At 38.3% G+C, this 13,328-nt stretch overlaps 1 protein-coding gene across 3 annotated transcripts in view; it reads left to right on the plus strand.

Moving 5' to 3' along the window:
- Positions 1–13,328, plus strand: part of MRPS27 (mitochondrial ribosomal protein S27) — a 47,563-nt gene that overhangs the window by 409 nt on the left and 33,826 nt on the right. For 2 of the 3 annotated variants that reach the window (XM_074856838.1, XM_074856837.1), the window contains exons 2-4: positions 1,648–1,725; positions 7,534–7,604; positions 9,571–9,629. In XM_074856838.1, coding sequence (XP_074712939.1) covers positions 1,648–1,725; positions 7,534–7,604; positions 9,571–9,629 — 208 coding nt within the window. Of the gene's footprint in view, positions 1–399; positions 418–1,647; positions 1,726–7,533; positions 7,605–9,570; positions 9,630–13,328 lie in introns of those variants that run through there. The other variant, XM_074856839.1, reaches the window with a different exon arrangement.

The raw sequence follows: 13,328 nt of genomic DNA on the forward strand, positions 1-13,328 counted from the left end.
TACTCCACCTTGCCGATCTCATAGCTTAATATCTTAGGACTTGCCTTTTTTGGGTCACGGGAGGTCACACGGGGTTGTATGGAGGCCGCCAAACCCGCGACAGTAAGTGTTCAGCAAAACTTAGTAACTCGGGTGGCAGAAGCAAACCAAGACAGATGATTTTGAAAAACCACCTTTACAAAAATGCTGACTTTTGCCAAGAACTGAACTCAGTAAGGTTTACTTAAAGTGTGGTGGTGATGGGTAACTTTATTGTGCCTTTTCAGCTTCTCTGAGCAGAAATTTCTCAGTGCTGCTTCCTGGTAGCTTGACGTCCATGTCTCAAAAAACGCTGCCCTCTCCTCTGGCACTGGAGCTGCTCAGGCACTGGAACCTGCGTGAAGAACTCAAACCTGACCTCCAGCTTACCTGCACGAAGTACTGTCATGCAGACAGTTGCTTGTGCTATAGCAAATAGTTCTTTAAACCATTGTGTTCGTTAGTGGCATCTTTTGCTGTGAATAAGCATACGGAAGTTTATCCTAAAAAACCCAAACCCCAACCAAACAAAAATACCTCATTTTCTTACTTTCTAACTCTTTGGTAAAGCATTGTACGTATTATTATAGTGTGACTGCAGAATTCTGTGTACCAGGTCTTTTTGACAAAAATTTGCAAAGATGTTCAGAGCTGGATGTTGTGTATAATTGCATGTCAGAAGGATGATAATGAGAAAAATTGTTTCACACTCAAGAATAAAAAACTTCTAGTGGTAGCAGGTAGATTTTCAGGTAGAGGCTTTAAGGTAGTTGCTAAGAATTCTGTGTAGCATAGTAACGTCTGTTTTTAAAATATTTCATGTTTCTTAACATTAATTTCTGCAACCTTCTGCATGTATTCTATGTCTTCTGTCTACAAATTTTATCCAGATGTTCCTCATTGATCTTCAGGGCCTTATCATCTGTGAGTGATGTACAGATGTGGTTTGTTCTTTCAGTTGAAACAATTTCCATTTTGTTTCAAAAGCTAGAACAGCATCTTGAGCAGATTTCAGAGGCAGTACAAAGAGTATTTAGAAAAAACTTTCAAAAACATTCGAGTGAACTCTGCAATTCACAGGAGATGCAAAAAACTGAGGTGATAAAAAATAGAATATTTCCAGAGGAGCATCTACCTTTCATTTCCAGTGAGACAAATCTTTACAGGTGGAAAAAATAACCTTCCAACAACAGCTGAAAAGCCTTTTTCTGCATATTCATCTTTTTTGCTTATGCTTTTATACATATATTTAGCCAGTTGCTAGCATTTGGTGAAAAAGTTTTGTGTGCACAAAGCAGCAGTCCTTTATTGTTGTTTGGGGTTTCTTCTACCTTTACAAATTTATCATTTTCTTAAATACAGAATTCAGGTTTGGGAATGTTTGTTTCACACTGAAAAAAAACTTCTAGGGAAAAGCTTTTCTGTTCTAAAAATGACGAGGTAATGACTCATCCACATACAGGGAATCTAAACTGTTACAGTAGCTGCTGCTGACAGGTGTGCCATAAAGACAGTTTAATGCATCTGACTCAGTAAATGTGACAGAAAAGGGCTATATCTAATAAAGTGTTAGTTTGTTTAGAGATGTCTGACTTACCTGACTTATGTAGTGATTTCTTTCTTCATTAGGTAGAAGATCTCTTCTTTCTGCAGCCTACGTGGACAGCTCAAAATGGGAAAAGAGACAAAAAGAGAGTCATAGCCTGGGTGAGAAAACTTTGTGTCTTTTTCTCCACTTAGGCTAATTAATTTCAACCTGAACTCATTTTAGACTAGCTCATCATCTATAAATACTTAAAAATAAAAAAATGTGTGGAGCAAAATGCTTCTGAGGTACTATGTCAAAATCTGCCCAGCATGTTAAAAATCTGTCATATATATTCAAACTATAATGCAGAAACAAGTTAGAATTTGCCCATTTAATGAATATTTGGGTTCTACAGCTGATTTTTTTCTTTCACAAAATCCAGAGTTTTTATGAATGACATAGTTTTGTGTCTGACTGTCTCCAGATGTTCTCTCCATTGACATTGTTTTAATTGTAAAGCAGTGCAAAAGAAGACCTATAAGTATCACAGGGCATTCCTGTTTAAAAACATTTTTTTAAAAGAACATCTTCATCAGAGTTTTGCAGGAGGGAAAGTTACATTTCTTATTGAAATTTTAGATTTTTCTTTTGGGGAAAAATGAAACTAAACATTTTTTTCCCAAGAAGTTATACATTAAACTGTATCTGCATGTGGTACTGAGATCTCTTGTGTGAATTTCATAGCTAAATTCTTTGGCTAGATTACATTTGAAATGACATTCCACCATCTTTTTGGTGACTGTGTTAAACAGAAAACATCACGCAAAACATGTTTCCATGGTAAAGATACATATGGATTATTTTGTACCACAGGTGTTTTGGAGACCCTTAATGCAGAATCTTTGTCTTCTGTTTTCCATTCCTGTGCCCCTGAACTGTATTTGTTAATTGTAACACAGATTATGGGGCTGAAAGAAGAATCAGAAGGTGAATTTCAAGGGCTTTGTCAGGCTGGAAGACAAAATGATCAGAGTGGTGTTTTTTATGCACTAATTTGTTTCTGTTATTTGCCTATAAACAGCTAGGTTGGTATTGTCAACATGTTTTACTATACATGGGCCAGAAACAGCCGGTGGATGCTCACGACTGCAGCTTGGATCCTGCAGAGACTGTTAATACCTTGTAACCCTTCAGTGTCAGTAGGACTGTTCATGCAGTGTTTTTTGGCCTGGAGCCACAGACTAGTGCCCAGGGATGCATTTGAACCAGTCACTTCCAGATGAAAAAGACTTCTTATTTTGGCAGACGTCACAGGCAATAGAAATGTACTGTAGAAAAAAATGTTGTGCAAGTGCTGGTACAGTCTATGTTTGGCTTTCCCCAGGCCTGGCAAGACCTTTTGTGACTGTTTGGCAAGCACAGTTCTTGTGGCTGCTCTGCCGATGATCTTGATCCAAAGCAGATGTCTGTTCCATGCTTTTCAAAGGCCTGCTTTGCATTTTCATTTTGTGTTCACAGAAAAGAGAAAACAAGTTAACACGGTGTCAGCTATATTAGCATTTTCAAAGAGGAGACAGCCCTGCAGACTTCTGCTCTGTAGTTGTCAGTTGTATGCTTGCACATAGTATCTTGTCTGTAGTAACTGGTGATTGTAGCTAGAGTGAATTCCTTGTGTTGAGGAGATGCTCTTTTACTTGTGTATTTCAAACACTGTTTCAGAACTGTTATTCTGCAAAACTATGTTGTGAGAATACCTTTAAAGGAAAAAGAAGTATTTTTGATTTAAAGTCAGTTCCATTTCTCTGCTAGTGATGTGGTGCCTTCCCAGACTCAAACTCATTTACTGTGTCCATAGAAAATATGCTTTATTCTCTTCTAAGTAGTCTCAGTTTAGCATTCCAAACATGAATGAGTTTAGCAAACTTCAGTACTGAAAAAAGTGTGGGAAAGAACAAAGACTGTATTTTGTGTACAGAAGCACATTTGTTCAAAAAGGTAGGAATTGAAAGTGTGTTAATTTGGAATTTACAGTTTGCTTGCTGGTAGGAAGATACGGGTCTTGAAGTAATTTGAACTCATTAAAATTAAGTGTCAAGAAAACGGGAGGCATGGCTGGACTTCGATTCTCTAGTGTTTCAGTTGATTCATCACTAACAAGGAAAATTAAGTGACAGTAAGCATCTTTATGAGAAGAATAGCAATTACCAGAATCCCAGGGGATAGAAGAATCCAAGTGAGATAGGAAATGTCTTTTTCCATTAGAAAAACTTGTGGTACCCAGAATGGCTCATTTGCAACACCAGGTGGCAGTGCTGCCTTTACAGACTCGAATACTTTCTTTTCAAAGCCTTCTTTGGTACAAAGCTGTTCTTTCCAGAAACTGACAGGGATGTGGAAATACTGAGAAACATGAAACACATAAATTTGTAAGGCAGAGTACTTGCCTCGGCCTTCCTTTATATTTTAATTGGATTTTTAAAATTAATCAAGACTTTCTTTATATAGAAAATGAAATATTAGCCTGTAAGTTAAGGTATTAGCTCTGCCCATCATTCCCAGGACAGGTAAACTTTGCGTCACAGTTGTATCCGCTTTCCTGTTGCTGCCCCATCACTGGCTTTCAACCATGTTTGGGATGGACCACTTCTAAGCATAACAGGGTAGTGACCTTACATGGTGGCCAAATGTTCCACTTTTTGGTGTGGCTATGTGCTATGGATAGGTACACAGTGTGAATCAAACTGAAACTGTTGATTTCCTAGGCCACCAAACTGGTATTAGTTGTCATAACCACTGACTTGGAAGGTGAGGGTCACTATTTTCCCAGTCATTGTCCTGAATCACCCTGTTGCAGGCAATAAGACACTGAGTTGCTATAAAAAAATGAAAATAAAAGTGAACATGGAATCTCAGATATCAATATTGTAGACACAACTGTGAAGTTGTGTCCAGAAGTTAAATGACCTCAGCTCAGACTTACGGTTTGTTTTGTTAGTTTGTTTAAATCCATGAGATTCTGCAATATGCAGAAATATGTTTTTAGAGAAATTATTAAGTTTTTTAAAGTTGCATCTTGTAGAAATGTATTTTTAGGCAATGTGTATGACAGTTTATATATGCTAGTGTCCTCCTTGGTAATGACTACCAGATAAAAGCATTTGCAGCATATAAGCATATATCTGTTAGAATGTGCATAGAATTTTGCTTTGGCCATTAAAACATTTATTTGGTTTATATGCCAGTGTGAGTGCTCAAGTTTTACTACCAACAGTGCTAGGAAACTTGGACATTCACATTCTTGCATTCTGGTACTTCTGTTGGGATGTTTTTAACTAAGAAGAAGCTTGAATCTTGGTTATTGAATAGCAACTTGTGGAGCAAACTTGGTTTACAAAAGGTAGGTGAATTATTTCAATTCATGAATATGAGAAAAAAAGTCTGGGTCTAGGTGCTCTTCACAGAAAACAAACGAGGAAGTAACTAGTCGCTGCAAATTACTCTATCTTGAAACTACAGCAGAAACAGCAGCAGAAACAAAGCTAAATTTCTCATTAACTTGATTTGTCTTCTATTCTTTAATGTTTAATCAGCTTTCATTTTATTGTGACTCTTATACTGGAGCTGATAGATAAGTGCTTCATGTTGCGTTCCATGCTGAAGTTCTGATAGGGAGTTCCAGCTTTGCAGACAGCATAAAAGGTCAATCATTGAAATCCTGTGTGTGAACTCTCCCAGAGGCAGCCTGTGTATAAATGGCTAACTGTCTTGGGATCTTGCACTCATAACACTGTATTCATTTGGTTTATATTCTATTTAGGCACTCAGTGTTTCCCGAAATGGGGTCTTCATCTTCATGAACACCTAGACAAAGGTGCCAAGCTCAGGGGTTGAGTATGGCCCAAAAATGGTCTTGGGTAGCACCTTCCAGTTTTCAGAGGGTAGCGAAAATAGTTCTGGAATAGATAAATGAACTCCCAACCCGTGCGGCTGTCTGTCTCAGGTCCACATTGCTATGTCACAAAACATAGCAGATTTCAGAGTGAGTACTTTTTTCCAGCTATCTTGAAATGCGTATTGAAGAATGTTGAATGACAGTTGGCTTAGTATATTTAGGCAAGGATCTAGCCAGTTCTTAGTTCCTGACAATTTGACTTGACCGCAGCATCCGCTCACTCTAGCTTCTAGAACTACTGGGAATGCCCCCAAAGTCTTTACCTACGTGCTCCATCATGACCTTTGTGAGTGCTGGAGGGACAGGTAGTATAGAGTCAAATACAGACACTTCTTGAAAGGATATTCCCACAGAAATTTCTTTACCATTAAAAAAGTTCATCCAGTGTTTTAGTGGTTATCTGGTATAGCATGGCCTTGGTGGACCACATCAACTCAGTGTCCTGTGTTGTATTTTGTAGGAGCTGGTACTTCCCTCAGTAACTTTGCCCCAGATTTCCCTCTGTCTTTATGGTCATGAAATGCTCGCCTTCCCTCAGCCAGAGATGAATGCTCTTTTTGTGTTTTGAAGAACACCTTAGAATGCCTCAGGAAGAAAGGTGTTATGTAAACACGAAATACTGCTGTGTGGCAGACAGCAGCATTGTACAGACAAAGAGTCAACCATTTTATTCCAAATCAAGACTCTATCATTTTACTGCAGCAAAAATCTTTGCATGTGTGTTGTATTTTGAGAGAGTACCTATAAGGTCAGTGTAGCATTGAATGCCTTTTGTACTGTTAGAGCTCTGTACCCCTCAGTATTTACTGGCAGTACAGGTCTGTTTTTAAAATGATGAATAGTGATATCACTTGTTTTGTGGACAGAATGTACAAGGACTGCATCCCTCAGAGACACAGTATGTTAACTGGTGCAGTGCTGCTTTCTGCCCCTGACAACTTTGCCAGAGTAGGAAGGCTTAATCAATTCTGATGTGATGATGCAAGTTTTGCTTACCTCACATTTCACTGACAGCTGTGGAGGTTGGATGACCTTTTTGGAAAATGGATTGTAAATTAAGCCAACCCATCATCTCTTGAAGGATGGGCAATGGGACTAATTGAGAGATGTCAAAAGAGAGGCTGATTTAGCAAGAGTTGTAGTCTTGGGGTGCAAAGGATAAAGCAAGGTGCTAATGATGTGGAGAGAGTATGTTGGATTCCTGGTTCTGGACAATGCAGGAGAATAGAAAAAAAAGAGTATGATTGAAATCTCTAAATATTATAGGTTGGATATCATCAGTTCATGTCTCAGCTAAGAATCAAATGGCTGAGACTAAGTATACAATAAACAGCTTACTCAGTTCCTGAGTCATCATTATTTTCCAGGAACAGTACAAAACTAAAACTACAAATTAAATTAATTTAACTTCCAGTTAAATTCATTAAATGCAATGGTTCGCTGCTTGTTCAACATTCAGAATCTTGAAGTTCCTGTATGGTCAAATTAATACTGTTATAGGACTGCTGGAGCAGAATGCTATAAAGTTAATAAAGTACTGACACAGTGCCCAGTTTGATTAGCAGGATTTCTTTGGATTGCTGTTTGTGACTACGGTTTATCAATATGATACTGCTAGTTTCTGTATCTCATTGTTTTACCCTAAAATAAAGGACAGACCCATGCCAAAAGCACTGTCCAGCATATGCTAAGCTTGAAAGCAAGTGTGAATTTTAAGGACATCTGCTCAGTTTTTTTAGATGAGTTATGTTAGTTATACTGATTTCATTCAATACATTATAGGGTAGTTTGCTTTTTTCCCCTCTTCTTTCTAATAAGTTAAAAAAATGTTGAGAACCTTTCAATGTATTATTTTCTGATGAAGTATTTAACAATAATCGAATGTATTGTTTTCATACAGTTTCAAAATGAGATGTTAACAAGGAACGAGAATTTGATTTCGTAGACAGAGGTTCCATTTTAGGTTATATGATGGCTCTGCAGATTTTCCTGTAATGCTAGTTGATTAAACATGCTTTTTTTCTGTTTTCTTCAGCTGACTTAGCCCACTTAATGGACAGAACATATGAAAGAAAGCTGCCTGTCAGCTCTTTGACAATAGCCCGGGTAAGGAAATAAAGCCCAGTCATAAAGTGATGGAAATGACAGTGGAATGCTTATGAAATCAAGTGAGCTGAGAGGGGATAAATGGTATTGCCTCTGCTGGGAGTTTTGAGATTGCAAATGTCTTCTTATACTGTTAAATTGCTGTGTAAAGCTGTCTTATTGTTACTTTGTACTCATCGTTAGTACCTGGACTGTAGGGTCTTTAAAACAGAAATAGGGATTTTTTTCTCAGTACAAATCAGGCCTCACCATTACTGGGCTATGTATTTCCCTAATGTATATTTCCTGCCTTCGTGGTTTCTGTCTTAGTGAGAACTTCACTGCTCCCTCAGACCCTTTCTAAAGAACCCATGCTGCTAAGGGAATGGAGTGAATTAGCACACTGCCTGTCTGCATGCATCTTCCTCTGCTTCCAGGCTCCTTTCAGAGTGAGGCAGAGGTGGATATATTTTGCCTCTGTAGTTTTCTTTCCTTGCCTCAGCAAACTGAGGCAGGACAAATGCTAGTGTGGGATAAGTGAAGCCATTATTTTTACTGGAATTAGTAACCAGTTCCATCCTCAAGATGGGTTAATCTGGAGAGGGGGAGTGAAAGCAGAGGTGTGAGATGTGCTTTTAAGTTCCCTGTGTGAGTGTACTGAAGAAGGAGACTGTATCACTTGTTTTTTTTAAAAAAAAAACCAACCTAGTTTCAATCTTCAAAATTATCCAGAAAAGCTGAGTCACCATCCTGGTACCTCAGTAACCATTAATTAGGACCATTGGCACCATTAACTGAGGAGTCACAGAATATTTTATACAGTTACAAGATTAAGCATTGATACAGATCAGGCATTGCTGATCATTGCTTCTGAGACAGCATCCATGGGCAAAATGGGTGTTTCCTCTCCCTTTTATTACTTAATCAGCTTTATTCCTTTCCTTCACGTTCCTGGTTTGGGCTGATCTCTTCCCTGGAGAAGTGGCATTTTCAGATTGTCAAACAGCCCCACTTTCCCATACCAGGAGCTCACATCAGATTCTTATTTTCTAAAATACAAATAAAGTGTGCAGGCATGCTATTGCCACACTCAGAAGATGAGACCTACATGTGTACGGCATGCAACGAGAGTTAAGAAACTGGAGAACAAGTACCAGTCAGCTGAAACTATTATTTTTAGCTAATGCTTAGGATAAGGAGAAGTACTGACCTTGAGAACATGCTGTTTATGTATTCTGAGCTAAAGGTATTATATTGGGAAGACTCTGGAGTGTTCCAGCATCTTTATGCTTATGTTAGTAAAACCTACAGGGAAACAGGATTCACTGTTACCATAAGACAAAGTCTGGTTGAAAACTTGGCTTTTATTTAAATAGTTGATAGCACTGGGAATTTTGGAAGATTGCCTGGAGTAGACAAGCTTTTAAATGAGAGGAAAATTGTGCTTTACAGCAGAAAATTTTTTTCTTACTGTTATTTGTATGTGTGCTGAAATACAAAATGCTGTTACCCCCTTCCTTCAGAATTTACAGTATGAATAGGCACAACCGGGAAATTTTGGGGAAAAGAATACTTTTTAGAAAGAGAAGTAAGGCATGTTGAGACTTAGTCAAAATTGGGAAAAAATAAAGGAACTGAATGTATTCTTAAATTAAAGGATGTGATTAAAGAGCAAAAAATTCAGAGAGGAGCAGCAAAAATATAGGGTACTGAGCTATATGAACATAATTCTCAGATGGTCTCCATGTTTTCAAGCTGCATATCATTTCTTAGATGAGGAGGGAAGTTGTCTCAGTTTAAAAAGATTTGACTTTTAGCAGTCTAGAAGAAACCTGAGTTAGGAGCAAGCAAAGCCTTGAAGACCTCCAGTACTGTCAGACACCTAAATATGCCAAACAAATATGTTTTATTTATTGAAGTGGCATTTGTTTCTAATATGCTTTGTGAATGCTCCCTCTGAAGCTTTTATTTCTTATTTTTTAACCAGTTTGTTGACAACATTTCTTCACGAGAGGAAGTGGATCAAGCCGAATACTACCTCTACAAGTAAGCATCTTTTCTCCCCGACATGAACTTTGAGACATATAAGTAAATACCTTGAAGGCTTGCCAGCTTACTGGCTTTGATTTATCTTTTGTAAAATACTGTGCCTCTACTTGTCTTACAATTCCTAGCTAAGGGCTGAGGGCCCTTGTGGTAACTTCTCCTTTGCTATGGCTACCCTCCTTCTGGACCTCTGGCATTGACTCCTGTCAAGCATATTAGTCTGAGCCACTGAACAGTTAATACGAACTCCAGCTATGATTTACATTAGAGATGCTGAAACAATAAGGCATTATGTTTACAGTTTTTCTTTCTGATATAAGTAATAATTTAACTAAAGTGGCTATATGCATATTTGCCTGTGTAAGTGTAGGACTGAAGAAAGCTTGTTTCCTTAAAATTAACAGAAATGAGAACGGGCATGTTGTGGTAATGAGCAAGTCAGAAAGCTAAATGAAGTATAGTTTTGGTTTTTATCCCCTTAGTACTTTAAGTTCCCCAGGTAAGCTGTGTAGTTCACCTTATGCATGGGTCGTTAGGGTTTTCTGCAACTATTTTTGTGCTGAGTGAAGTGTACTGGCTACCTTTTTTGCTAGTGTCAGGTTGAATGCTTGCTTGCTTCAGGTCAATACATCTCGATATCAACTTTAAGAAGGCAATAATTCTTGCTAATCACTAAAATAAATTAGTCCTTTTATGGATGGTTGCACGTATTTTGAGAGCTAGGTTTCCCAATGGAGAAGGTAACTCATCCTGTTAAAGTGGATGAGAGAGCATGTTTACAAGTAATGTCAGGTTGTTATTTGTGAGTAATAATGATTGTTATTTTAATGAAGAAGTTTACTGGATGGCTGTTTTAAGTATATGCATAGCTGTAAGTGCATGACTGTGTTAGACTTCAGATCTCTGTGATTCTCTGGAACTACTGGTGTAGTACCTCAACCTCGGAGCTTCAAGATGGAAACAAGAGAAACCCAATTTGCTAATACTAGCAATATCCTGTAATAAAAAAATAAAAGGGGGAAGAAGAATCTCTCACAGAGAGAAGGTTAGTGGAGCTTTCATTCCTTCTAATCAAGGTTTCATTAGGCCTGTTAGAATCAGTCGTCAGAAATGAGTTTTCCATCCTGCAACAGGTGAGATGAAAATGGGAGAAAGTAAAGCCAGTTTAAGGTGAGCCCTCATTTTTGTTTTACAGATCTGCTATTAGTACCTTTTGCTAACATTCTTGAAGATTGGAATGTACATAATATGCATTGTGCCACACAGACTTACGTTCTCTCTGATGGAGTCGGGCCCTGTAGGGTAAGGGGTGCCAAGAGACCTTAGAATGCCTTGACACCAAGGGGAAAGTGGTAGTTTAGTTGCTGAGACTCAGAATGGTACAGATAAAATCCAGATAGCCAGAGTGAGATGTTCATACGTAATGTATCTTACAGGTTCTTTCTTCTTGAAAACAAGGTTCAGAGAGGGTGTCAAAAAATTAGAAGCATAGAAAACATGCCATAGTAAGAGGGAGAGAATTGAATGAGAATCTCTAACATCTAAATATCCTCCGCACTCTTCATCTGTACCTGGTTAGTACATCAGTTTAAAATACAGAGGTTTATCCTTAACACTTTCTAAAGGAGAAATTTGCAGTTCAAAAATAATTACAGTTATTTACTGTTTCTCTAAGAAATAATTCTCCTGCAGCTGGTGAGAGTATAGTTATGTGCACATCAAATATGATCATTTGTAATTGATACAGATTTAGTAGTTTGTGTGGAGAGAATAGAGAGGTACTGATGTGTCACGTGTCTCGTCAGACTTGCTTTGGTTGGAATTTTGCTTGTAATGCTGCTTTGTTTTGGTGTTGCAAAATGCTTAATCTTTTGGTGATGTTAGCATCAGTTTTCCAGGAGACTTCTTTCCAGCATGATCTGTGAAACTATTCTCAAAATGCATTTATATGCAGGTAGTGAAACAGTGTAGAGAAGTCTGTAATTCATGTGAAAATGTAAAAATCCCAATTATAACACCAGCTTCCCTTTCAAATGAAAATAAGTGTGCTAGCTTCAGGAAATAGGAGATGTGGTTGGTATCCGCAAAGGCCCCTTTTATTGTTCTTTACATTTTGCACTTAGGCTGGAGTTCAAATGAAGGACGTGTTTATAACGATATCTCTTTGCAGCTGGGATGATGTTTGACACAGAAAAAGTACAGCAAAAGTGGCCACGCCATGAGACATAAAGGAGGTGATAGAGAGGGAGAGTTAAGAAACAGAGAAGCTTTGACAAGAAATCTCTTTTTCTGGTTTAATGAGAAACAGTTCAAAGCACAATTTTTGTGCCTTATGTAAGGAGCGTAAGCTTCTAAAAAAGAGAAAAGCAGCAAAAAGCTTTTTTATGTCTTCTAAGGTATACAAATTCATTATGAGCAAATGGCATGTACATGGCCTGGTAAGTTGTCTGTATGTGCATTTGCTTGAACATAAACAAGCAGAATGCTCCCAAAGCCCTGTGTTTTTCCCCCTTATAGAGTATAAGGTGGTGGTTCTGATGTCTCTCCCTAATGTTGGGTGCCTCTGGCAGTCAGAGGTGAAGGGTAGTCAGTTCCAAGGCCCCTGCAAGGTTGAGAGATGTTCCTTGTACAAAAGGGCAAATTGTGGGAAGAATCACAGGGAACTAAATGGCATTTCCATGCTTGCTGTGTGGGGTTTTCCTGAAAATGGGAGTGCCAGAACTTGTAATTGTAAGCTTTGTAGACTGGAGTCTTTCCTTGTAGTGTGTCAGGCAGAACATGGTTTCAAAAAGTAGTCTTCTGGAGCATTACCATAATGCATTTAGGGTCCCGAAATACAATATATGTATTGTATTTAGACCTGTTTCAACTTTCCATCTGTTCAAAGCAGTGGATCTCCAGCCATACTGTCTTCACAGAGGATCTTGAGCTCTCAAGAATAGCTGTGTGAAAACTGCTATGCTACATTGTGGAACTTGTCAGTAAGATGGTAAAGGCCATTTTGAGGCATGATGTCATGCGCTTTCAGTGCTCCTCTTTTTGTTCTCTTCTGAATACCTCCCCCCCCCTCTGTTAGTTAACTGTCAGACTTTAAGAAACTCTTTCATCTCCTAGGATCCCAGAAGAAATTCTAATCAGAATGCAGAGCACTTTCAGTGAGATCAAAGACCTGCAGTTCACTTTACTTTGTCCTGTCTCACTGAGATGTCACTATTTCACACGTCAGGGTGTTTTTGGTATGATGGAAACAGCATAATGGAGAGAGGTTTTGTGGTGAGGTAACTCTGCTGATTCTGTATGCAGGTTTTATGCCAGCAAAGATTTTCAATGTGTTTGAAAGCAATTGTAGAAGTTTTATGTTGAGATTCCTCAGGAGGATTTTTAATTGCATTAAACCCATGACCCACTGTGTAGAAAAAAGTATATATGCTGTCTGTAACATGTAAATGTTTGTATGTGCATGTGCTCTGCAAATTCTTGCGTAATCTACCTAGGTTTTTTCATTGTCTTTCCTTGATTGATAATTGCTTTTTTGGAAATGGAGTTATTGCTGCAGATTTCAGGATTTATTACCTGGGGTTGGTACTTGATTATAATCACGAAATGGGACAATAGCAAACTGTTAGAAGTTATTCTTAGATATGCTGTACACCTTTCGTGGTAGCAAGTTACAGTTTTGAGGCCTGATTTTGGCCATTA

The sequence above is a fragment of the Strix uralensis genome, chromosome Z (assembly GCF_047716275.1).
Source record: "Strix uralensis isolate ZFMK-TIS-50842 chromosome Z, bStrUra1, whole genome shotgun sequence".
NCBI classification, from domain to species: Eukaryota; Metazoa; Chordata; class Aves; order Strigiformes; family Strigidae; genus Strix; species Strix uralensis.